Source organism: Thalassophryne amazonica, chromosome 1, assembly GCF_902500255.1.
Source record: "Thalassophryne amazonica chromosome 1, fThaAma1.1, whole genome shotgun sequence".
NCBI lineage: Eukaryota > Metazoa > Chordata > Actinopteri > Batrachoidiformes > Batrachoididae > Thalassophryne > Thalassophryne amazonica.
In genome coordinates, this window is record NC_047103.1 from 88,429,681 (window position 1) to 88,456,008 (window position 26,328).

General features: G+C 41.1%; 1 protein-coding gene across 6 annotated transcripts in view; it reads left to right on the forward strand.

The window, feature by feature from the left end:
* The window catches only part of slc12a7b (solute carrier family 12 member 7b), a 254,202-nt gene that overhangs the window by 196,959 nt on the left and 30,915 nt on the right, over positions 1 to 26,328 (forward strand). For all 6 annotated transcript variants that reach the window (XM_034172266.1, XM_034172272.1, XM_034172288.1 and 3 more), the window contains 8 exons: positions 2,206 to 2,373; positions 5,219 to 5,317; positions 11,528 to 11,585; positions 11,684 to 11,858; positions 12,067 to 12,185; positions 13,344 to 13,442; positions 17,488 to 17,607; positions 20,417 to 20,521. In XM_034172266.1, the coding sequence (XP_034028157.1) occupies positions 2,206 to 2,373; positions 5,219 to 5,317; positions 11,528 to 11,585; positions 11,684 to 11,858; positions 12,067 to 12,185; positions 13,344 to 13,442; positions 17,488 to 17,607; positions 20,417 to 20,521 (943 nt within the window). The remainder of the gene's footprint in view (positions 1 to 2,205; positions 2,374 to 5,218; positions 5,318 to 11,527; positions 11,586 to 11,683; positions 11,859 to 12,066; positions 12,186 to 13,343; positions 13,443 to 17,487; positions 17,608 to 20,416; positions 20,522 to 26,328) is intronic.

A 26,328-nucleotide genomic window follows, 5' to 3' on the forward strand; every position in this document is an offset into this window, starting at 1 on the left:
GCCTAATCTTAAAAGTAGAGAGGGTGTCTGTCTGCCTGATCTGAATTGGGAGCTGGTTCCACAGGAGAGGAGCCTGAAAGCTGAAGGCTCTGCCTCCCATTCTACTCTTACAAACCCTAGGAACTACAAGTAAGCCTGCAGTCTGAGAGCGAAGCGCTCTATTGGGGTGATATGGTACTACGAGGTCCCTAAGATAAGATGGGACCTGATTATTCAAAACCTTATAAGTAAGAAGAAGAATTTTAAATTCTGTTCTAGAATTAACAGGAAGCCAATGAAGAGAGGCCAATATGGGTGAGATATGCTCTCTCCTTCTAGTCCCCGTCAGTACTCTAGCTGCAGCATTTTCAATTAACTGAAGGCTTTTTAGGGAACTTTTAGGACAACCTGATAATAATGAATTACAATAGTCCAGCCTAGAGGAAATAAATGCATGAATTAGTTTTTCAGCATCACTCTGAGACAAGACCTTTCTGATTTTAGAGATATTGCGTAAATGCAAAAAAGCAGTCCTACATATTTGTTTAATATGCGCTTTGAATGACATATCCTGATCAAAAATGACTCCAAGATTTCTCACAGTATTACTAGAGGTCAGGGTAATGCCATCCAGAGTAAGGATCTGGTTAGACACCATGTTTCTAAGATTTGTGGGGCCAAGTACAATAACTTCAGTTTTATCTGAGTTTAAAAGCAGGAAATTAGACGTCATCCATGTCTTTATGTCTGTAAGACAATCCTGCAGTTTAGCTAATTGGTGTGTGTCCTCTGGCTTCATGGATAGATAAAGCTGGCTATCATCTGCGTAACAATGAAAATTTAAGCAATACCGTCTAATAATACTGCCTAAGGGAAGCATGTATAAAGTGAATAAAATTGGTCCTAGCACAGAACCTTGTGGAACTCCATAATTAACTTTAGTCTGTGAAGAAGATTCCCCATTTACATGAACAAATTGTAATCTATTAGACAAATATGATTCAAACCACCGCAGCGCAGTGCCTTTAATACCTATGGCATGCTCTAATCTCTGTAATAAAATTTTATGGTCAACAGTATCAAAAGCAGCACTGAGGTCTAACAGAACAAGCACAGAGATGAGTCCACTGTCCGAGGCCATAAGAAGATCATTTGTAACCTTCACTAATGCTGTTTCTGTACTATGATGAATTCTAAAACCTGACTGAAACTCTTCAAATAGACCATTCCTCTGCAGATGATCAGTTAGCTGTTTTACAACTACCCTTTCAAGAATTTTTGAGAGAAAAGGAAGGTTGGAGATTGGCGTATAATTAGCTAAGATAGCTGGGTCAAGTGATGGCTTTTTAAGTAATGGTTTAATTACTGCCACCTTAAAAGCCTGTGGTACATAGCCAACTAACAAAGATAGATTGATCATATTTAAGATCGAAGCATTAAATAATGGTAGGGCTTCCTTGAGCAGCCTGGTAGGAATGGGGTCTAATAAACATGTTGATGGTTTGGATGAAGTAACTAATGAAAATAACTCAGACAGAACAATCGGAGAGAAAGAGTCTAACCAAATACCGGCATCACTGAAAGCAGCCAAAGATAACGATACGTCTTTGGGATGGTTATGAGTAATTTTTTCTCTAATAGTTCAAATTTTGTTAGCAAAGAAAGTCATGAAGTCATTACTAGTTAAAGTTAATGGAATACTCAGCTCAATAGAGCTCTGACTCTTTGTCAGCCTGGCTACAGTGCTGAAAAGAAACCTGGAGTTGTTCTTATTTTCTTCAATTAGTGATGAGTAGAAAGATGTCCTAGCTTTACGGAGGGCTTTTTTTATAGAGCAACAGACTCTTTTTCCAGGCTAAGTGAAGATCTTCTAAATTAGTGAGACGCCATTTCCTCTCCAACTTACGGGTTATCTGCTTTAAGCTACGAGTTTGCGAGTTATACCACGGAGTCAGACACTTCTGATTTAAAGCTCTCTTTTTCAGAGGAGCTACAGCATCCAAAGTTGTCTTCAATGAGGATGTAAAACTATTGACGAGATACTCTATCTCCCTTACAGAGTTTAGGTAGCTATTTCATCCATGAACCTCGCACTCCTGGAGAATTTTGTTTCTCACAGTGGATGCACATTGCACATAATTAGCTTCTATGGATTTGTTTTGAACTTGATTTTTTTTTATCCCTCTCTGCTTTCTAATCACTGCTTCTTTCCTTCTCTCCTTGTAGACAACATGTGGTCACAATATGGCCCTCTGGGTATGTTGGTAGAAAACAAGCATTTGTCATCTCTGGCAAAAGGTGACTCCTCACAGGACATGTACATGCCCTATGTAGTCAATGATATTGCCACCTTCTTCACACTGCTGGTCGGCATCTATTTCCCCTCTGTCACTGGTAAGGCTACAGTACATGCACACTCTGAATGTCATTGGTTTGTGTCTTTTTTAATCTTTTTTGGAGGAGAAACGTCTGGTCCAGGTACTGGCATAGGAACTCGTATGCATCACTGAAGGTATAGACTTTGTGAATTGATATGAGTAACGGATACCCCAACTTTGAGAATCTGTGATTAAGATTCTGACATTTGTGGCATAAACGGTAAAACTGCCATGTTTCAAAATTGCTACCACTGGCCAACACAGTGGTATCATCATAAAAAAGAAACATTGTAATGAAGTCCTCATTACCGAAATGCAAGATGCCTACCATTTCGCATTAGTAAATCCTGAAAATGTGGTAGATTGATTCTTTTAGGTGGGTTTTCCTTGTAGAATAGAATAAAGTTGTTTTTAAGTGGCTTTGTTACAGCCACTTTGTTCCAAAATCAGACAAAAAACAGACAGTTCACTGCACAGTTGCAGCTGCAGCTATGGAGAAGAACCACCTGGTTTTGCACTGTGATAAATTTGACACACCACAGGACAAGCACCAAACAACAAGTTCTGGCTACATCTGACTACAGTTTAACTTCAAAATCTAAAAAAAAAACAAAAAAAAAAAAACACAAAAATGGTTACGTGATGGAACATTTGCTGTGCCTCCAAGAAAATTTTACATTAAACCCCCCGTAAACACGTTGAAGGATCAGCTAAAAGAACACTGATATTCTGTTTCATAAAGGGCTTAGAAAAAAAATCCAGTAGTTTACTTGTCAAGTATGATGGCTGTCATTTATGGTTGATCACCTAAAATTGTCTTGGCGGCTATTTACATTTTAAGATGCTTTGTGAAGCACCATGTTGGAACATACTGTGCGCACAGTTTATCCCACTGAACACAAAGTGGAATTAAAATGAAATATGTGTGCACAAGATCAGAAGAAATGTCACATACCATGTTTCCTGCATGGTATGCGACAAAATTTCACTATTGTCAGCTTTTCCAGCTAGCTTGATTTCAGAGTGTGCCACGCCTTGCCCTCATCCTCTCACATACTATCCTCTTGTGCATTCGCCCGAACCAAATTCCATCCATCTTGCCAGTTTCCCTTCACCTTCCCAAACCAAAATGCAAACAAAAACAGAATACAGTGATTTGCAAACCTATATTGAATTGAATACACCACAAAGACAAGATATTTAATGTTCAAACTGATGCTATTATTTATAAAAGGATCATCTCAGCAGTCTCAGCCATTCACAAGCAAAGATGGGGCGAGGATCACCACTTTGTGAACAACTGCATGAAAAAATAGTCCAACAGTTTAAGAACAATGTTTCTCAATGTTCAATTGCAAGGAATTTAGGGATTCCATCATCTACAGTCCATAATATAATCAGATGATTCAGAGAATCTGGAGAACATTCTACATGTAAGCGGCAAGGCCGAAAACCAACATTGAATGCCTGTGACCTTCAATCCCTCAGGCAGCACTGCATTAAAAACCAACATCATTGTGTAAAGGATCTTACCACATCTACCATCCTCTACCATGCAAAGTGAAAGCCATACATTAACAACATCCAGAAACGCCACCACCTTCCCTGGACCCGAGCTCATTTGAAATTGACAGACGCAAAGTGGAAAAGTGTGCTGTGGTCTGATGAGTCCACATTTCAAATTGTTTTTGGAAATAATGGATGTCGTGTCCTCTGGACAAAAGAGGAAAAGGACCATCCAGATTGTTACCAGCGCAAAGTTCAAAAGCTGGTATAGGGGTGTGTTAGTGCCAGTGACATGGGCAACTTACACATCTATGATGGCACCATCTATGATGGCACCAACTGAACAGTACCAAACACTGTTCAGTTTATTCCAACAACGTGTGTATTAATCCAATGGCACGTATTATATTCCAAGATGAAAACAAGCTGAAAGCAAGCTTAAAGTCATCTTTCTTGACAAGGTACATCCAGGTTTTGGAGCAACACATGCTGCCATCCAAGCAACGTCTTTTTCAGGGACATCCATGCTTATTTCAGCAAGACAATGCCAAGCCACATTCTGCACATGTTACAACAGTGTGGCTTCGTAGTAAAAGAGTACGGGTACTAGACTGGCCTGCCTGCAGTCCAGACCTGTCGCCCATTGAAAATGTGGGGCGCATTATGAAGCGCAAAATACAACAATGGAGATCCCAGACTGTTGAACAACTGAAGTCATACATCAAGCAAGAATGGGAAAGAATTCCACCAACAAAGCTTCAACAATTAGTGTCCTCAGTTCCCAAATGCTTATTGAGTGTTGTTAGAAGGAAAGGTGATGTAACACAGTGGTAAAAATACGACTGTCCCAGCTTTTTTGAAACGTGTTGCAGGCATAAATTTCAAAATGAGAAAATATTTGCACAAAAACAATAAAGTTTATTAGTTTGAACATTAAATATCTTGTCTTTGTGGTGTATTCAATTGAATATAGGTTGAAGAGGATTTGCAAATCATTGTATTCTGTTTTATTTACATTTTAAACAATGCCCCAACTTCATTTGAATTGGGGTTGTACTTGAGTAGTCCTGGATTCTGGATCCAGGTTTTTTCTTGTTCTCAAACTTGTAGCATTTTGTCATCAACAGAATTTACATGTATATCATTGTGTATTCTATTATATAATATTAATTGCATTCACGTGAAAATCTGTCCAGGATTCAATGACATCATTTGCTGTAATAACTTTGTATAGTTAGATGATAACATACTTACTTGTGCATTAACAGCCAGGCACACATTCACCTTTTATACTTTTTACACTTGTTCTATTTTCCATCTGTAAATCTGTTTATTTTGTGTGGTGATGTGAACAGGTATCATGGCTGGCTCAAACCGCTCAGGTGACTTGCGGGATGCTCAGAAGTCCATTCCCATTGGAACCATCCTTGCCATTACCACCACCTCCATTATTTGTATCCTGAAACTTTTTATGCTGTCACTGAAGCCAGAAAGATGAGCCTGGACATATTGATATGGTTACAGATCAATCAAGTTAACATTGTTTGATAAGTTCTTACCAGTGGGATTGATTTCCACACTGTTTAGACAGTTTTCACATTCATAAACATATTGCAAGGATTGTTTGGTTTTAAAACCATTTGCATTGATGAATCAAAGCATGGTTTAAATCCCGGTACACATAGAAAACTTTGTGATCACTGTGCTTTCACTGCCCATTGGTATGCCCCTCCAGATTCACTGCAATCATGGGGCTTTGACACAGAATTGAGATCTGACCTTATGCCAAGATCCATTGTTATAAACATCCTGCAGTTCACATAAAAGAAAGTGTTCTGAAATTAGCTTGAAAAGATAAAACACAGTGCAACAAGCTTGTCTCCTTTGATCAGAATTATCTCTCAGGTGATAGAGAAGCACAGAACCTTTGCCAGAATAAAAAAACTCTTAAAGAGAAAGGCAGTCTCTTTCAAACCATGGACACAAAGATCCAAACTCAGTGGCTTTTTATATATCACAGTAAGAAACAGTTATACTGACTTAATAAAATCTAATTGAAACACATTCAGTTGATTGTTTGAACTGGGTATACTAAATGAAATGCCTAAAAAATTAACAGTTAATTTTATCTTAACTTTACATTTATTATTTGAGTTTATTTCATTGAAATAAATTAGCATTTGCTGAACAAATTATATTTTGGTAAATTTCATTCAGAATATTTGGAAAGTTCTAATATACTCAGCCTCAACATGGCCTCTAAATCTGAGGTCATGGCTCTCAGCAGGAAACTGATGGATTGCCTGCTCCGGGTAGGGAATGCGGTCTTGCTCCAAATGAAGGAGTTCAAGTACCTTGGGGTCTTGTTCATGAGTGAGAGGACAATGGAGCGTGAGATTGGGTGGAGAATCGACGCAGTAGCGGCGGTATTGCATTCGCTCTACCGGACTGTTGTGATGAAAAGGGAGCTGAGCCAAAAGGCGAAGCTCTAGATCTACTGGTCAGTCTTCATTCCTACGCTCAACTATGATCATGAGGGTTGGGTCATGACCGAAAAAACTAGATCGTGGGTACAAGCAGCCGAAATGGACTTCCTTAGGGGGGTGGCTGGTGTCTCCCTTAGAGATAGGGTGAGAAGCTCGGTCATCCATAGGGAGCTCGGAGTAGAGCTGCTGCTCCTTCACGTTGAAAGGAGCCAGCTCAGGTGGCTCGGGCATCTGGTAAGAGCCCTGGGCGCCTCCCTAGGGTGGTGTTCCAGGCACGTCCATCTGGGAGGAGACCCCAGGGAAGACCCAGGACTAGGTGGAGAGATTATATCTCCACACTGGCCTGGGAACGCCTCAGGATCCCCCAGTCAGAGGTGGTCACTATGGCCCAGAAAGGGAAGTCTGGGTCCCTGCTAGAGCTGTTGGCCCCGGGACCCGATCCCAGATAAGTGGTTGAAGATAAGTGAGTGATGATGATGAGTAATATACTTCATATTTTTACTTAGATTTACCAAGATCAAGTATATTTAAATTATTTCACAGCTTTATAAATTGAGTAGAACACAGTAACTGTTTTTAGAGTGACCATGTGTTTTGTGGACTTGGAAAAGGTGCATGCTTGGGTCTCTTGAGGTGTCTTGTGGGTGGGCATTCTGTGGATGTATGGGGTACCAGAACCTCTGCAATGTGCAATCCGGTCTCTATACAACCAAAGCAGGAGCTGTGTCCGCATTCGCAGCATCAACATCAGACCTGTTCCCTGTGGGTGTTGGACTCCACCATGGCTGCCCCTCATCACCAAGCTTGTTTGTGATGTTCATGAACATAATTTCAAGGTGCAGTCAGGAACAAAGGGTGGACTGTCCCCTCTACGTCAGGGGAGCATTATTGTTTAAGTTTCACTGGGTGTTGTTCACGAGTGGGGGCAAGTTGGAGTGTGAAATTGATAGACCGGCGGCAGCATCTGATATTTTACAGACGCTGTCCTGAACCGTCGTGGTGAAAAAAGAGCTGAGCCAGAAGGTAAGACTCTGGTTTTACCAGTTGATTTATGCTACTATCCTCACCTGTGATCATGAACTTTGGGTAATGTCAGAAGCTACAAGGTCGCGGATACAAGCGGCAGAAATTAGATTCCACTGTCAGGTATCTGGGCTCACAGGGTGAGAAGCTCGACTATCCAGGAGTGACTCCAAGAAGAGCTGCTACTTCTTTGTATTGAAAGGATTCAGCTGAGGTGGTCCGGGCATCTGGTGAGGATGCCCCACTGGCCTCGGGGAAGACCCAGGACACGCTGGAGTGATGATGTTTCCCAGCTATCTTGGGAAGACCTTGTGACCCACAGAGAGTTTGAGGACTTGGCCAAGGATAAGGAAGTGTGTGGTGAACAGCCTGGTCTACTGTCACCTAGGCACCTACTGTCAACTAGAATGTTTCAGTCCAAACTAAAAAAAAATGAAGATTACAATATCAAACAGGTTTGATCAATGATGGGAGACACCTCAATCCGTAAATTCTAGATTACAATTCTCAACACCTTGCAGATAGCCTCAGCGGAAGAATGAATATGGGCCATACCCTGCCTATGAAGTAAAAAACTCAGATTCTCAATATCTTCATTGTTGTTATCACATTGGCTCCAGTAAGGAATCTGAAATATCTGGGATTGCATGGTATAATGTATGCCCTTCAATTTATCCAAATTACAAGAAATTAACTATGGGCCTCTCAAGGTAGACATTATTGCAGATATTAATAGATGGAATGTATTTCCCTAGCTAAATATCAGATGTATTGACTCAATAATGATAACTGTATTCCTAAGACTTTTTTGTGCATTGGAAAATTTGGACAGTATATTATGCAGTGGGACAAATGTTTATTTTGATTTGTCTGGGCATGGAGAAAAACAGATCACGAGGTACAAAATTCTACATCTACCAAAAGACAAAGGAGGCTTAGCCCTAATGGATTATTTCTGGACCACTTAAATTAGGACACTGGTAGGATCATCAAAGCCAAACTATACATCAACATGGAAATTGATTGAATGCTCAGTTGGATGTGGACTCCCAGTCATTATGTTGGTAGAGAACATTAACTACATAGATCCGAACAACCCCTGGAGAACTAGCAGCTTTAAGGTATGGCATAATATATTTGGGGGGGGGGTGCCATCTAAATGGCAGGGTTGAAATCTTAAGCCCCTTTCACAATGTAGAGTTGTGTAATGCGGCATATCAAATACACTGAGCTTATGCAGCCCTGCACTGACAGGCAGGCCAGTCTAGTACCCGTACTCTTTTACTACGAAGCCACGCTGTTGTAACACTTGCAGAATGTGGCTTGGCATTGTCTTGTTGAAATAAGCATGGTCGTCCCTGAAAAAAATGTTGCTTGGATGGCAGCATGTGTTGCTCCAAAACCTGGATGTGCCTTTCAGCATTGATGGTTCCATTACAGATGTGTAAGTTGCCCATGCCATGGGCACTAACACACCCCCATACCATCACAGATGCTGGCTTTTGAACTTTGCGCTGGTAACAATCTGGATGGTCTTTTTCCTCTTTTGTCCTGAGGACACGACGTCCATGATTTCCAAAAACAATTTGAAATGTGGACTCATCAGACCACAGCACACTTTTCCACTTTGTGTCTGTACATTTCAAATGACCTCCGGCCCAGAGAAGGTGGTGGCATTTCTGGATGTTGTTGATGTATGGCTTTCACTTTGCATGGTAGAGTTTTAACTTGCACTTGTCGATGTAGCGACGAACTGTGTTAACTGACAATGGTTTTCTGAAGTATTCCTGAGCCCACGCGGTAAGATCCTTTACACAGTGATGTCGGTTTTTAATGCAGTGAGGGATCGAAGGTCATTGTTGGTTTTTGGCCTTGCCACTTACGTGTAGAAAGTTTTCCAGATTCTCTGAATCTTCTGAATATATTATGGACGGTAGATGATGGAATCCCTAAATTCATTGCAGTTGAACATTGAGAAACGTTAAACTGTTGGACTATTTTTTCATGCAGTTGTTCACAAAGTGGTGATCCTTGCCCCATCTTTGCTTGTGAACAGCTGAGCCTTTTGGGGATGCTCCTTTTATACCCAATCATGATACTTACGCATTTCCAATTAACCTGTTCACCTGTGGAATGTTCCATACAAGTGTTCTTTGAGCATTCATCAACTTTCCCTTTTTTTTTTTTTTTTTTTTGCCACTGTCCCACCTTTTTTGAAATGTGTTGCAGGCATCCATTTCAAAATGAGCATATATTTGCACTAAAACAGTAAAGTTTATCAGTTTGAGCATTAAACATAAAATCAAATCAATTTTATTTATATAGCGCCAAATCACAACAAACAGTTGCCCCAAGGCGCTTTATATTGCAAGGCAAAAGCCATAAAATAATTACAGAAAAACCCCAACGGTCAAAACGACCCCCTATGAGCAAGCACTTGGCGACAGTGGGAAGGAAAAACTCCCTTTTAACAGGAAGAAACCTCCAGCAGAACCAGGCTCAGGGAGGGGCACCATGTTTCTAAGATTTGTGGGACCAAGTACAATAACTTCAGTTTTATCTGAATTTAAAAGCAGGAAATTAGAGGTCATCCATGTCTTTATGTCTGAAAGACATTCCTGCAGTTTAACTAATTGGTGTGTGTCCTCTGGCTTCATGGATAGATAAAGCTGGGTATCATCTGCATAACAATGAAAATTTAAGCAATGCTTTCTAATAATACTGCCTAAGGGAAGCATGTATAAAGTGAATAAAATCGGTCCTAGCACAGAACCTTGTGGAACTCCATAATTAACCTTAGTCCATGAAGAAGACTCCCCATTTACATGAACAAATTGTAATCTATTAGATAAATATGATTCAAACCACTGCAGCGCAGTGCCTTTAATACCTATGGCCTGCTCTAATCTCTGTAATAAAATTTTATGGTCAGCAGTATCAAAGCTGCACTGAGGTCTAACAGGACGAGCACAGAGATGAGTCCACTGTTTGAGGCCATAAGAAGATCATTTGTAACCTTCACTAATGCTGTTTCTGTACTATGATGAATTCTGAAACCTGACTGAAACTCTTCAAATAGACCATTCCTCTGCAGATGATCAGTTAGCTGTTTTACAACTACCCTTTCAAGAATTTTTGAGAGAAAAGGAAGGTTGGATATTGGCCTATAATTAGCTAAGATAGCTGGGTCAAGTGATAGCTTTTTAAGTAATGGTTTAATTACTGCCACCTTAAAAGCCTGTGGTACATAGCCAACTAATAAAGATAGATTGATCATATTTAAGATCGAAGCATTAATTAATGGTTGGGCTTCCTTGAGCCGCCTGGTAGGAATGGGGTCTAATAGACATGTTGATGGTTTGGAGGAAGTGACTAATGAAAGTAACTCAGACAGAACAATTGAAGGGAAAGAGTCTAACCAAATACCAGCATTACTGAAAGCAGCCGAACATAAAGATATGTCTTTGGGATGGTTATGAATAATTTTTTCACTAATAGTTAAAATTTTATTTGCAAAGAAAGTCATGAAGTCATTACTAGTTAAAGTTAAAGGAATACTCGGCTCAACAGAGCTCTGACTCTTTGTCAGCTTGGATACAGTGCTGAAAAGAAACCTGGGGTTGTTCTTATTTTCTTCAATTAGTGATGAATAGTAAGATGTCCTAGCTTTACGGAGGGCTTTTTTTTATAGAGCAACAGACTCTTTTTCCAGGCTAAATGAAGATCTTCTAAATTAGTAAGACGCCATTTCCTCTCCAGCTTATGGGTTATCTGCTTTAAGCTGCGAGTTTGTGGGTTATACCACGGAGTTAGGCACTTCTGATTTAAGGCTCTCTTTTTCAGAGGAGCTACAGCATCCAAAGTTGTGCTCAATGAGGATGTAAAGCTATTGACAAGATAATCTATCTCACTCACAGAGTTTAGGTAGCTACTCTGTGAGTGAGATAGATTATCTCGTCTTTGTGGTGTATTCAATTGAATATAGGTTCAAGAGGATTTGCAAATCATTGTATTCTGTTTTTATTTACATTTCACACAATGCCCCAACTTCATTGGAATTGGAGTTGTATAACCAGTTGGCACACTGTGTTGACAACTGTGAAGACAAGTAGTCCAATAAGGCTTCTTTTTGTTCACCTGAACTCTGCTTCCCAGACATTAGCTGTGTTGTGCTCTTTGGCGCCTGCATTGAAGGTGTTTTACTTCGAGACAAGTAAGTGTTACATAATAATAAAAACTGTATCACGCATGCATGTTACCTGCATTACCTGCAGTACATCATGAATCTTCTGACCTGTGGATACATTCCAGGTATGGTGACTCTGTCAAAGGGAATCTTGTAATCGGTACACTCTCTTGGCCCTCACCGTGGGTTATTGTAATTGGGTCCTTCTTCTCCTGCTGTGGGGCAGGTCTGCAGAGTTTGACTGGTGCCCCACGGCTGCTGCAGGCCATCTCACGAGATGGCATTGTGCCATTCTTACAGGTCAGATACACACTCAAACATCATAAATGTTGTGGTTGTTCTCTGCAGTCTCCGAGCAGTCATATGTCACACATTGTCTCTGGCACTCATCTTTATATTTTGTGTATTTATGCTTTTATAGCTTTATTTTATAGTTTGTACATGTCCCGTGTATACACACACACACACACATCCTTATACTCGATGCTTATTTGTGTATGTGTGTTAGGTGTTTGGTCATGGTAAAGCTAATGGAGAACCAACCTGGGCTCTGCTACTGACGGCTGCAATTTGTGAGATCGGCATCCTCATTGCTTCCCTGGACTCTGTGGCACCCATCCTTTCTATGTCAGTATCTGTGTGTGCTTTGCATATTGCATGCAACTATTCCATTAATTGAAGTCACCACATCAAGTGTGTATCAGCACATGTGGCTGTTTAACCTGGAAGAAATACACCAGGTACTACGTACAAAAGGGATGGATTTACTGTGTTTATGAGACATGGGATGTTGTAGTCCAAACTTGATATTGACCAATCAGAAGAGCACCTGTCCTTCCATTTGAACTGACTACGGCGACCAAACCTACATGAGGTAAAGGAGTGTAGCACCAAGTTTTTTTTATTAGTCTTTGCTCTTATTTAAATTAATATTCCTGTACCTGAGACCAGGTTCTTTTGGACAAAATCAGTGTGCTAGCTCTGCCCCTGACTGACCCTCATTTTTAGACCAATTTCCACTCATTGGTTGGGTACTGGTAATGACACTTGCTCTGTCTCTGATTCCTCAAATATTTCAGTTCTTAGAGCCACTGAGAGTAGGTCACAAGTGGAAGGTTTTCATCATGAGCAGAAGTATTTATACCATCCACCCCACCAAAACAAAATTTTGGGGAGGTATACTTAATCACTTTGTCCCTGTGTCTGTTTCTCATTGAGTCTTGTCAGCACAGCTCCTCCTAAACAGTTTGGTAGATTTCACTGAAACTTCAGGCAATGGCAACAAAGCGTTTGAATATGTGCATGAAGCTACGTAATTCAGGTCTGATGTCTTCAAGGAGACTATTGGAATTTTGTATCTAATTCATGCATGATACTGTATAATGTTGACTTTGTAAATGCAACTCGTCCTAAACCACTTTATGGAAATTGATGAAACTACATAGTGGTAGTATACCATATAAAATGTTCATGAATGAAAATAATTCTAGAATGACATCTTCATGGAGAAATAATTGGACATGCTGTTTTTTAAGACATAATTTTTGTCAGTTGCTTGTATAGTGGTGCACCAGTTTGTTAATTCAGGTATTTCATCACAAAAGATTTACTAACCAATATACAGTGCATAAAAGATAAGATAGACTTTATTGATCCCACAAAACAGGGAAAAACACTTGTTGTAGCAGCAAAAGTCATAAAATGGTAAAGCAGCTGGTATGCCAGTGCAGGGGTTTTGTGAGCTTGATCACATATCTCTATTTTTGTCTGCCTGTTCTCCTGCAGGTTTTTTCTCATGTGCTACCTGTTTGTTAACCTGGCCTGTGCTGTTCAAACCCTGCTACGCACGCCCAATTGGAGGCCACGCTTTAAATACTACCACTGGTAGGTGATTGTTCAGTCTGAATGTTGTAGTTTCCTCAGACAAAATCTGTGTCTTGAAATGTGAAATTGTAATATTTTTCCCATCTCAATCTGGCTGGTTTTCTTGTTAAAATTTTAGGATAAATCTTGAGCCACAAATGCTGGACTTGTGGCACAAAGAATTGCACCAACATGATCAAACCACAAATGATTGTTTTGTAATTTTGCCTTACAGGACATTTTAAGCTAGATTTCCATGTGCTTTATCCAAATTAATATTTTAAAATACAGTCAGGTCCATATGTATTTCATCATTTTTTGTAATGTTCTTGTGGAGACTTCTAATTTTAATTCAGTGTGTCAGGAAAGCCAAATTGTGCCTCTCTTGAGCTTCTGTCACCTGACTATAGTGGGCCAACACCCCCAGGCATTGCAGCAGTATGTTTGAGGGGGAGAGGAAAGCTGGAAAAAGGGTGGAACGTTCCCTCACGGAGCAATCTCAGCAACAAGTTGAGAGCACTGTGATGTCATGATAAACAATTTTGGTGCTTTAAAAAACAAGGGAATGAAAACTTAAAAAAAAAACCAACACTATGATTAATCACACGGTCATACAGTCATCCAATCGAACATTTGTCAAAAAATATTGCACATTTTCCACATGGTGATGATTTATTATACGTGGTACATTATCTAGCAGCATTTAGTGAAGTAATGGCTGATGAATAAAAACTATTTCTTGGTCTGTTTGTCCTTGACTTTATGGATCTGAAGCGTCTGCCTAAAGACAAACATTCAAAGAGACCATGTCTGAGGTGTGAGGAGTCCTGAAGGATCCTCACAGCACTCTAGAGGCAACAGGAGATTTGCAGCTGTGAGAGGAGACAGCCTCCAACTATCCACTGGGCAGCACGTATGACCCTCTGGAGCTCTTTCCTCTGTGCTACTGTGCATCTAGAGAACATGCACAGATACAGTAGATTAGGAGACGCTCTACTGTGCAGTGATAGAAAGACACCATATGTTTCTCTGAGATGTTGTTCTTCCTGAGAACCCTCAGGAAGTAGAGTCCTTTCTGGGCCTTCTTCACCAGCGCCACAGTTTGCAGTCCCCAGGTCAGGTCATCACTGACGGTTACCCCAAGGAATCGGAAGTCAGAGAACCTCTCCAGACAGGTTTCATTGATAGTGTAGTGGCCATATTTTGTGTTTCTTTTTTCTGAAGTCTATAAGGAGCTCCTTAGTCTTAGATGTCTTCAGGAACAGGTTGTTGTTTTGACACCATGCTGCCAGTCACTCCACCTCATCCCTGTAGGCGGACTCATCCTCCCAAGAGATGACCCATGACTCTAGTGTCATCAGTAAACTTAATGATGGTGTTGCTGTGGTGGACAGAGATACAATTCAATTTTAATTTAATTCATTTATATAGTGCCAAGGAGCTCCTTAGTCTCGTCTAAATCTGAGGCCATGGTAGGAAACCGATGGATTGCCTACTCCGGGTTAACAGTTCATTTAATCTTACTTTACATTTATTATTTGAGTTTATTTCATTGAAATAAATTAGCATTTGCTGAAGAAATTCTATTTTTGAAATGTACTTAATTTGTTTGGTAAATTTCATTCAGAATATTTGGAAAGGACTAATATACTCAACCAACCTGCAGCGGGTCTGTAATCAACCACTTCTGCAGCACAGCTCCGCTTTGAAGCTTGAACCAACAAAGCAGTGCTCCGATACGCTGCTTTGTTGGTTCTCTGATTTGATGCTTTTCAAAGCCATTTGAAGATGTCAATCATGAGTCGCTTTTGTGTGGATTAAAGTCAGTAACTAGGACTCTTGTCTTGTTGCAGACAAGAAGCGAGAATTGTCCTCTGTTCTGTTCACACAGCTCCAAACGCTGCACCGCACTCTGCCGAGTCAAGTTAGAGTGCGGTCGGAATTAATAACTTCAAAGCGAATCACTGTTTTAAATCAAATGGCACCTCTTTCCAAACACTGTAATACAAACAATAAACTAGAATCGACTAAAACTTTTTTCCACCCATCCCTATGTGTGTCATTGCTACTGGCCTGTAGTCATTGAGACTGTCAATGGTCTTTTCTGATGGTCTGTTCTTGACAATGTTGTTAGTCACCAGCTGACTATAGGGATCTGGCAGTGGTGAAGAAAGCACTCGGAAGTGGTGGTTTAGCAGGCTGTCTTCGTAGTCTTGCTAGCACACCAGCCCTGCAGCCTCGCTTTTGCTTCCTCTCCCTTCGCCCTTTCTGTTGCCTGCCCATGGAGATGGTGATCCATGGGAAGTTGGGACTCCTCGCTATGTTTGCCGGGATGTCGTGGAAACTGAGAAACTCTGTTGTAACGCTTCTCTTGTAGTAAAACCGATCTTAAGAAGTATGTGCTGGCTGTAGATGTTGTTTGGCTAACAGGATATAGATGTCACAACAACCAATGCTAACATACACTTCCATACAAAGCACTGAAATGAGGAGCACTGGGCCACTGCTTCCACGCGCGCCGCCATCATCGGATTTATATATTTATTTATGTTTTATATATTTTTCAGGCGTGTAGGAATAGTAACAGATGCACTGTAAGCAGCAATGCTGACAGCAGTGAGGGATCATAGTGCAGCAAGACAGAAGTTCATCTCGTTCTCCACCCCATGTGTGGCGTGCCAGAGCACAGCATGACCCACAGCAGCCATTTTTGCTCTTCTCTGTCAGCACCTTGGACAGCAGTGCGCTCTGATAGTCACCACCACCACGAAGGCCATTCACATCTGATGACATCCTTTCTTTAAAAACAAACAAAAAAAATAAAAATGTGCGTCAGATTATTGGGGTAGAGGGGAGCGGGGGATATGGTGTGTACTGTAGAATATAATCCCTTTTACAATGTTACATGCTAAGAATGGTAAATGGCCTGCATTTATATAGTGCGTTTCCATCTGCATCAGAAGCTCAAAGCGCTTTAGAATTATGCCTACATAATTATACTTCACATTCGCCCATTCACACACACACACACACACGCACACACCGATGTCAGGGTGCTAGATACAGATACTTTATTGTCATTGTAACAAGTACAATGAAAGGTAAGGTGCAAGCCTTTCAGTGCAAATATAAACCTGAGTAAACCACACGCAGACTTAACAGGTCTGGGGAAGAAAGAAAATAAACATAAAATTTAACAGCATGGAAAAGGTGTGTTCAGAGCTCAAATTAGTAGCAAAAAAGACATTATATATTACGTATCATCCATTTCACACTATGGAATTCAGGAATAAGGACAGCCACGAGCAGTCCTCAGGACCAATGCAGGACTGGGGTACACAGGCAAAATTACAGAAATGTGTCACTGTCCAAATACTTACAGACATGATGGGGATCGTTCCATTAGTTGTAGGATGTCTGTGCAAGTGGTCAGAAACAAATGCTGCCTAAGGTTCCATGTGACACATAAGAAGCCATTTTCACAAAACTGTACCTCTTGCTCTTCAAGCTGGAGAGTGATTTACTTGTGATTTTGTTGAGCAAGCCTCAGGAAGGTTACAGTATGTGAATGGTTAAGCAAAAGCAGCTACTTGGTGTATTTCACTTGATTTGTAAAAATCAAGCTCAGATCTGACACATGTAAAGTTTAAAAAAAAAGTTGTTGGACATTTTAAAACTTATCAGAAATAAGGTTGCAGTGATGAGGCCATGTTTGAAAATATTTCCTGTCCAACCAGATAGATCACTTATATCTGGCATCATTCAAAAAAGTTTGACACATTTTGCAAAAGTATACACCCTCTGTCAGTACTTGGAAAGCTGGACATGTTGGTCCATACGTGATGATTGGATGTAGTGTGATTAGTTCCACATCACAAGTTGAGAACAATATGACACTATTGTTAGCAGTGGATTTCATCACTTTCACTTTAGTTTAAAGCCTCTAAGTGTTCCAGATGTGTGCTTGTTTCATTCCATTAGCACAGTGTCACGGGTGAACGGAAAGCCCGTGTGGAATATGAAAAGTAGACAGCAGATTAAAAGTGTGTTTTATTTTGTCCTGTAGGGCTCTGTCCTTCCTTGGAATGAGCTTGTGTCTCGCTCTCATGTTCATCTCCTCCTGGTACTATGCTATTGTGGCCATGGTGATTGCTGGCTGTATCTACAAATACATTGAATATAGAGGGTAAGCATGAGCTTGTGTGTTAAAGTGTAGGTGACACAAAAAAAATGTGCACAAGTAATCACTAAAAATGATGAAATGTTGATATTTTTAAAAAATTCTGAACATTAAAAGTAGCAATATAAGTGCAAGTCCAGTCTGGAGGTGATTCTGAAGAAACTGTGTGTGTGTGTGGGGGGGGGGGGGGGGGGGGGGGGGGGCTTATGGTTTTGAGCCTTATTTAGATGACAATGAGGGAGAATAAACCTTGGCGGAAAACCTTCAGTCTGACAAAAGTGATGATATTGGCAGAGTTCAGAACACAGAATGGTGATTATAAAAAAAATCAAACAAATAATGCAGGCGATTTCAGCATACGGGTGGAGGTAATAAACTGATTTTTTTGTTTGTTTGTTTTTTTGCCAGCTCTTTGGTTTTAATCATGTGATAAAACAAACAAAAAATAGTTTTACTATCTGTGACATCAGAAAAAAGTGATGAGGAAGTATGGATTTTTTATTTACTTATTTTTTTCTTAAAAAGAGGTACATACATTTAAAATCTGAAAAATGACACGAGGGACTGAAAATATCAGCTATTTTTAAAATAAATATTGTTTCCTTCTTGAATACGGTTAGTGTACTGTACATTAGTATTGTAACATGTTATTATTAAATATTGAAACCATTGACACAAGGAGTAAATGATATAGTCTTATCTGCGGTTTCAGTGAGATCATCTGAAAACTTCTCCACTGTTACAAAACAATGTCTGAAAATAATTTAATTCCTTCTGTCTTGGCTGAAGAAAAGTCCATTTGTCACACGAGAGTTTGGGGCCAGGTTACAGCGCTGGCTGTAATCCATTATTGCGGCTGATGGATCGAGTCGCTGCTGTTAATGAGCCACTGTGTGCTGCAAGTTGAAAGACTCCCAGCACCTCATCTGCTCATAATGTCTCAATCTGCACGTGATGAAAATATCCCATAAAACAATAATATAAAATAATCTGAAAATACTCAGTTTTGCCTCCATGTCGAGTGAAGAAGCCACAGACACTGTGCGTGTGCGCTCGTCAATATAAGTGTTCCACCTGCCAATCAAAAGGATTCCATTCTGACACTGAAAACACAGTGCAGCTCTGACCCGGACCAGTTGGTGGAAACAGGGCTGTCGGTAGCCTGTAAAAATCTGTAAATTAATTCAAAAATTAATGGGGCTATTAAGATAATGGTTCCAGTGCTGATGCCACTTTCTTCTTCTTCTCCAATGTCGTGACTTGTGAGGACGTTCCTGGTTTTTAGTGGTGTGCAGTTCAAAATCGGAATATTTGTCTCTTCAGTAACTGCGGACCAGGAAGGGATCATTTTCAAACTGTTGTTTAATTTTAGTCTTAAATACTCAAAAAAAAAAATTTACATATCGTGTCACCTCCCCTTTGTCTGTGGTTTAAAGTGTCCAAAGCCATTCAGTAAGTGTGCCATATATTGAAAGGAAATGTTTGCAGGAAGGTTGGTAAGAGATGAACTTTGAAAGGATGGAAAAATTAATCAAATATGAACCAGAAACTGTGAAACAGTTTTAGATGAAATACTGCACTGGATGACCTAAATAGTGCAGTCCTCTGGTAAATGCTGGTGTTGATGATAGATTGTGGCAAAATTATGTGTTCCTAGCTGCCCCAGTAACCTAAATAATATGGAAATGACAAACTCTGTCACATTTTTGATTACTAGTATCAGATTGAGAAGTTTGACACAGATCAGTCTACATTCTGTCTTGCTCCACTTCAAAAGTTCCATACCAATGGAGCTGGAACACACCAGCAGCACCACAGAAGACATTATAAGCATATTTACTAGGGTTGGGTATTGAGAACCGGTTCTTTTGGGTATCGTTAAGAAATTATTTGATCCACCAATATCAATAGACTTTTTGCTTAACAGTTCCCTTATCGGTCCTTCAGAGCTGCCGTTGTGTTTGAGGGTGTTTGTTGGGAAAATTATCATTTGTCTATGTTGATTACAGAACCTGCATTGGCTCTGTAATCAACTGCTTCTGCAGCACAACTCCACTTTGAAACGTGAACCATTGAAGCAATGCTTCGATCCGCTGGCGCGTTGGCTCTTTGATTCAGTAGCGGCAAATCCACTTCTTAACCCCAAAAACTACAGATTTTGTTTATTTCTATGTACAGATATCAAAGATCCACCATGTTGAGTTTACGTTTAAGGATCCAGTGACCAATTTCACATTTATTTAATTTAAGACTCAGTAAAATGTTGTTGACATAGAAAACCTGTAAAGCCTACTTTTAGTACATAGAAAATTCACAAGTGGTATTGATAAGGGAATCGATAAGGAATTGGATCGATAAGCGGAATCAATAATGGTATCGATATCGATAAAATCTTATCAATACCCATCCCTAATATTTTGTTTCACTACAAATGCGCAAGAAGTATCTTTCTGATTAATGGAACATGGAATACGCTTCTTACTGCCCAATCAAATAGCACTTTCCCATTGAATTAACAAGTTTTTGAAAGAAGGAGCACAGACTGCTGTCTTAATTCCAGTTACACCGAAACGGAGTCATTTTTATTTTCTTGTAATTTTGTTAATTTGGAGCCAAAACAAAAACAAGTCCCTTCAGCCTGAAAAATCTGTATTATTTCAGCAAGCCTTCACACTTGTTGATTCTACACAAAACAGTGTAGTTGTGAGACTCCACTTTTGAAATACAGCACCTGGCATTTGTTTGTGTCATTCTACTGTTATGTGCTGCAGTTATTTATGTTACATTGATTTGTATTTGTTTTTTACTTGACCAGGGCAGAGAAGGAGTGGGGTGATGGTATCCGAGGCTTGTCTCTTAATGCAGCCCGCTATGCCCTCATTCGCGTAGAGGAGGCTCCACCACATACCAAGAACTGGAGGTGTGTATATGCCCTTTTTTACAAAATATTTAGTTCAAGCTGCTGTTGATGTGTCCTGTTGCTGATGGGTGGCACAGAAGAGATGCAGGAATAGACGGAGTGAACCTGATTAATCTCATGGTTGTCAGACTAATCTGTCAGATAAGCCTGCATTTAAAAGCCTGCACTGGCCGACCTTGCAGGTTGCCCGTCCAAAGGAAATCCATCACTCCACTTTCATTTGTTGTCGTAGCATGCAAATTCTTCAACCTGTCTGTCAGAATGTGATGGTATTGTTTATATTGATGCTTTTGGGCAATAGTCTTTGTCCGGTGTCCTATTTTTCTATTTGCTTTAGATCTCTGTGTCGCTGACTGAGGCCATATCACATATTAACATGACTGATTCTGAAGCCACTTGTGACTGCTAAAAATGATGTGCATTCACACTGCACATGTCTTTTAAAAGATATTTGTCAGGACAGGAGCAGATGCATTTCTTGTTTGCATTCTGGAGCAGTGATAAAAGGGGTGCATCACCGCCATCATGTGGACGTGAGTGGACTGACACAGTTCACTATGCACATTTTGCTGTGGCAATCAAAGTTATGCAGTTGTGGTCTGGTCATATGTTAACATAAGCCCGTGAAGGACATGAATGTCATAGCAACATTTTGACTTTCAGTCATTTCTTTTTCTGGTGTATAATGATTGTCCCAAACCTCTGTTTCAAAAAAAAGCATCCAAGAATTTCATACGCAAATTTGAAGTTTTCTGAAATCAATACTGACTCAAAATTGTACATACAGTGTCAAACATATACATGCAGTGCACCTAATATTTGGTTGAATATCCCTTAGAAAGCATCACCTTAGGCTTCTAACTGCAATCAAACATCTCTCATGGGATATTCTGCAGGCAAGTGTTGAAATTTTAATGTGGATCCACTGTTAAAATAGAGCCCAAAGTTACACAAACAGCCAACTAATAAGGAGCACGGATGGAGACTCAAGGGACAGAAGCACATAAGTAAACAAAAGCCTTGGCAAGCAGGATGAAATCTGATATATGCTGATGCCAAAAGCTGATGAGCTCATTCAGGTGTCTGTTAGCTTTTGATTGACTGAGCACACCTGGGTGAGCTGATCAACATTTGGCAGAGCAGGGACACATTAAAAATGTGCATGGTAGGGACTCCTCGGGCCTGGAATTGGAAACTGCAGTGTAGAACACACCCTGTTAAATTCAAGCATTGAGCATGAATATAGGTCAAAAACAATAGTATGGAACTTTTCCTTTCTTTTTTAAGAAACATTTATTAGGACTTAGTTAATGTCAAACTTGTTATGATGTTCATGTGTCTGGGTCTTTGGGAAAAGAGGCATGAGCTTCATGGAGTCATGAGGTTCCTGGACAGAGGTGCCTGGTGATGTCAATACTTTTTTAGGAGCCTGGTGCCTCCCATCTCACTGTATGGTTGTGAGACTGGGATTCAGCCAGTGACCTAAGGCAACAACTGAGTGCCTCTGGTAGGAGGCTTTTTGCAGGCTTAAGGAGACTTGCTAGAGGCGTATCACTTGTATTGGTGTTTTGGCCATATGTGGTGTGTTTCTCTGGACATGATCCAGTATTCAAGTCCTTCCATGTCAAGGACCTCAGTGATAGAAGGTCAAGGGGAGACCAATCTTTCACCTGGCTATAGCAGATACATGGCTACTTTTAAGAGGTGGAAATGTACCAATTGTTTGCCTGGGTGGTTCCCATCCAGGACCCAAATTGGTGTGGTAGTGTGGTGGATGCAGTGACTCGTGATGCAAACATGGTTCCATAGCTGACCTGACGTCATTTATTAGGGCCATAACCCTTTTTTAAAGCCTCCATATCTCAGAAACTAATTGCAAGCTACTTGTTGCGTAAAGTAATATTGTTTACATGTGGTATGAAGCAAATCTAAGATGGTCAGCCAGGATGAATCTGTTGAGTTGATGTGGACCCTTATGACCTTTTCTCTGTGATGTACAAACATTTGAATGAAAGAATGAAACACAATTATCAGTTTTGCAAATGCCTTTTTTTTTACAAATTAAAAAATGACATACAAAATTTATTTGTAAAAACCAACACACAAGTTACAGTAACTTGTGTGTTGGTTTTTACAAATAAATAAACCAACCAACCAACCAACCAATGATGAGAGGCTCATTTTCCCATAATGCCTTTTGGCATCTGTGTGTGTCAATGCTCAAACCTTCAGAATTAGCGCATTACTTTAAAACTAAAATATGTGTGCGATATTTTCACTTTGTAAAAATGACAGTTGACATTTGTGTGATAAACTGTCCAGAATTAGTTTTGTTTATATATCAAACCATAAGTGAAAACTGGAAAACTGCCTTGCTTTTTGTCATGTTACGATGGACGACACTTGTAGGAACTGAACTGTTTTTTCTTTTTTCCCTTTTTTTTTTTTTCTTCTTTTCACAACAAACCATTTACAGAACAGTGTAATGGTGCAGGACATCACAGGGGTAGACTGCCCTAGTCCTGAAAGGGATATTCTGTCCCTTTAAGACTCAGTCTCTGAATCTAAGAGGCAGCTTTATTTCGCAGCCCCTGGAGGTTGTCCTCACAGGAGTGGATGGTGGGAGGGGAGACCCCGAGGAAGGGTCTGCTGGAGGCTGACTCAACAGTGGTTGGGATGGAGCAGCCACCACTCTAGCTGGGGAACTGCCGTCCTGCTCTGGCACTGTAGACTCTGCACTCAGCTGTTCTGCTGCAGTTTCAGTCTCAGGAACAGCCTGAAGGTGACGCCTGTTGTGACAGGCCACATTCCCATTGGCCATCTCCACGAGGTAGGATCTCGGCTCCTTGGACTTGCTGATGACTTTGGCAGGTGTTGTCCACTGTTTTTCCCCATCAAGCTTCACTCTAACATTCTGATCAGGGTGAAGTTCAGGGAGGGCACATGCCGAATGTCTGCGGTTGTAGAAGAATCTGTGCGCATCTTTTGCTGTGGTGTCCTTCGAGTAGACTTGATCTGGGTCGACTGGACGTGGCAGTAATGTCTTTTCCAGGACAGGAACAGTAGTGTGGATTCGTCGGCCAGTCATGAGTAGCGCTGGACTGGCATCTGTTGCTGTTATTGGTGTGGAGAGATAACTCATAAGGGCTAAGCAGGGGTTAGGCTGTTTCAGGATGTACTTGGCAGTCTGAACAGCCCTTTCCACAGCTCCATTTGATTGTGGGTAATGGGGGCTGGAGGTTATATGAGTAAAACCATACCTCTGTTTGATCTCTTGGAACTCTGCCAATATAAACTGTGTCCCATTGCCACTGACCAGTTCTAGTGGGATGCCCCATCTCACAAACATGTGTTTGAGTTTGCTGATAACCTGCTTGCTGGTTCCAGTCGTGAGGGAAGCAATTTCAATGTCTCTAGAAAAATAGTCAACGGCAACAAGATAAGACTTACCCTCCAACTCAAACAGGTCAACCACTATCCTCTGCCAAGGTCCACTGGGCAGGGGGTTGTCATTAGTAGTTCACGCCTTTGTGTAGGCTTGTGCTCTCTGCAAAAGTAACATGACTTCACTTTGCTTGTGATCTGTGCTCCGATATTTGGCCACCACACTGTCAACTTAGCTCGCTCCCGACACTTGGTGAGGCCCTGGTGACCTTCGTGCAGTTGGTCAAGAACACCAGCTCGGAGTGCTGTCGGAACTACAATGCGGTCGTGATACAGGACCGGGCCAGATCCATACACACTCTGACCTCGTCCTTGTTGCGTTTAGTAACGGGCACCATTGGGCCACACCAGTCTGTCGGCTTGGTAACTTCCTCAATGATCCCAAGGCTTAGCATGCGTTTTAGCTCTTTGTCCACCTTCGGAAGGAGTGGGAAAGGGACTCTGCGTGGCGTGTTGACGCTGTGTGGAACTGCTTCCTCAGTCAGCTCAATCTTAACTGGCTCACCGTTCAGTAGTCCTATTTCCCCAAACACGTTGCTTGTTAAGTCGCTACTGATAGCATTGACTCATGCTACCAGTCCCATGCACTTTGCCATTGCCTTACCTAGCAAGTTACTTACATACTGTCCTTTAATAACCGTAATCCAGTACTGGTATTTCTGACCTTTGTATGTAGTGGTGGTGAGAAACTTGCCCATGCATCTGACTTTCCCACCTGGGCTGTATACTGTTGGCCTGGACTTGCTCAGTTTTGGTTTTTGTAGCAGTTCATTGAAAGTCGCTTCTGTCATAACAGTGGTATCTGCACCAGTGTCAATTTTAAAATCCCCTGGGCTTCCGTTCACCAGTAGTTCCACATCCCAGTCCATATCTGGGTCTGACTCCTCAATGACGTTTGGCCTTGATTTTGTTGTTGCTCTCAGGAACAATTCACCAATAAAAAATGAATCCTCATCTGAGTTCATAGCAGTCTCTGTTCTTACTTCTTTTAGCATTTTCGTTTTACACACAGCCTCGAAGTGTCCCATTTTATTGCACTTTCAGCATCTTTTATTTCGGGCTGGACAGTTTTCATTTTTATCATGCACTCTGTTGCATCTCTGACAGTTCTGTTTATTCTCACTGTATTTCAGTCTGTGTGCCTGCCGTGGTTTATCATAGTGCCTCCTTGTGCTGTTGTGCTGTTTCTGTTTCACCTTGTTCACTACAGTCTCCATGTGCTCTGCACTTTGCTGTTTCACCTGCTCACTTTGACGTGCAAGCTGGATGGCTCTCTCCAGTCAGATCTGCCTCTACCTGGAGTTTTTGAGAAACCTCTTTGTCCATTATTCCGATGACGATCCGATCCCGGATCTGCTCGTCCTTCCCCGCGCCAAACTCGTAGTGCTGTGCGAGCTCATACAGGCCCCGCTGTCGAAGCAGGAAACACAAACGACCCATAAATAGGCTCGGCGTCTTTCCCCATCGAGTATAGAAGTGAGTTCACCTGCACTTCGCCGCTCTCTCTGTTGAGTTTTGACATGACTCTGAATCTCTGCCACCATATTGGCCACGCAGCACGCTGCATGAAGTTGTACGGCTCTGGAGGCCAAACTTTGCCATCATGTCCTCAAAGCAGGCGTGCAGCCCTTAATTCTGACACTATGTCATGTTATGATGGACGACACTTGTAGTTACTTTCAGGAACTGAACTTTATTTGATCGGACAACCAGTAACATGCTGCACACGTCTGCCCATAAGACTCACTCACACCGGTCTCTTTAACACACACTGCCCCCTGGTGGTCACCATGCACAAGCTATGGTGGCTTCTGAGGGACCATCGAAACCAATCTCGCTACACTTTTGATGTCTTCTGCCACACGTCTGGGTCCACTGTATGTTGAATGTAAATGACATTTTTTTTTTTTTTTTTTTTTTTGTAGCAGCCTGGCAGCCAAGCCTCTTCTGCTGGGGGAGGGTTGAGCTCAGCTCCTTACCGTTTTTGACCCTTCAGCTCAGAACTTAATTTAGCAGAAGCTAACTGGTCCACTGATGTTTTTTGAAGTTAGCTGAAAAGCTCATCCGCTAACAAAACACTAATTAGTGGTAAGTGGAACTGTGCCCACCACTGCAGGTCAGATAGGAGAGCATTACTTTGTTGGCCTGATTAATTATATGGGAGAGTAGTAATTTGAAAATCAGGCTTAAAATGTCCTTGCTGAAATGAAAAGTTCTGAGCACACTCAGCAGATGGAGGTGGAGTTGTGTTTTCTTTTCCACAGTCAGTGTGCTAGGAAAAGGACATATTGATATCTGCTTAAAGTATATCACACATATACTTATCAATGTACTTGATATAGCCCTCTCCTATGCTTAAAGTA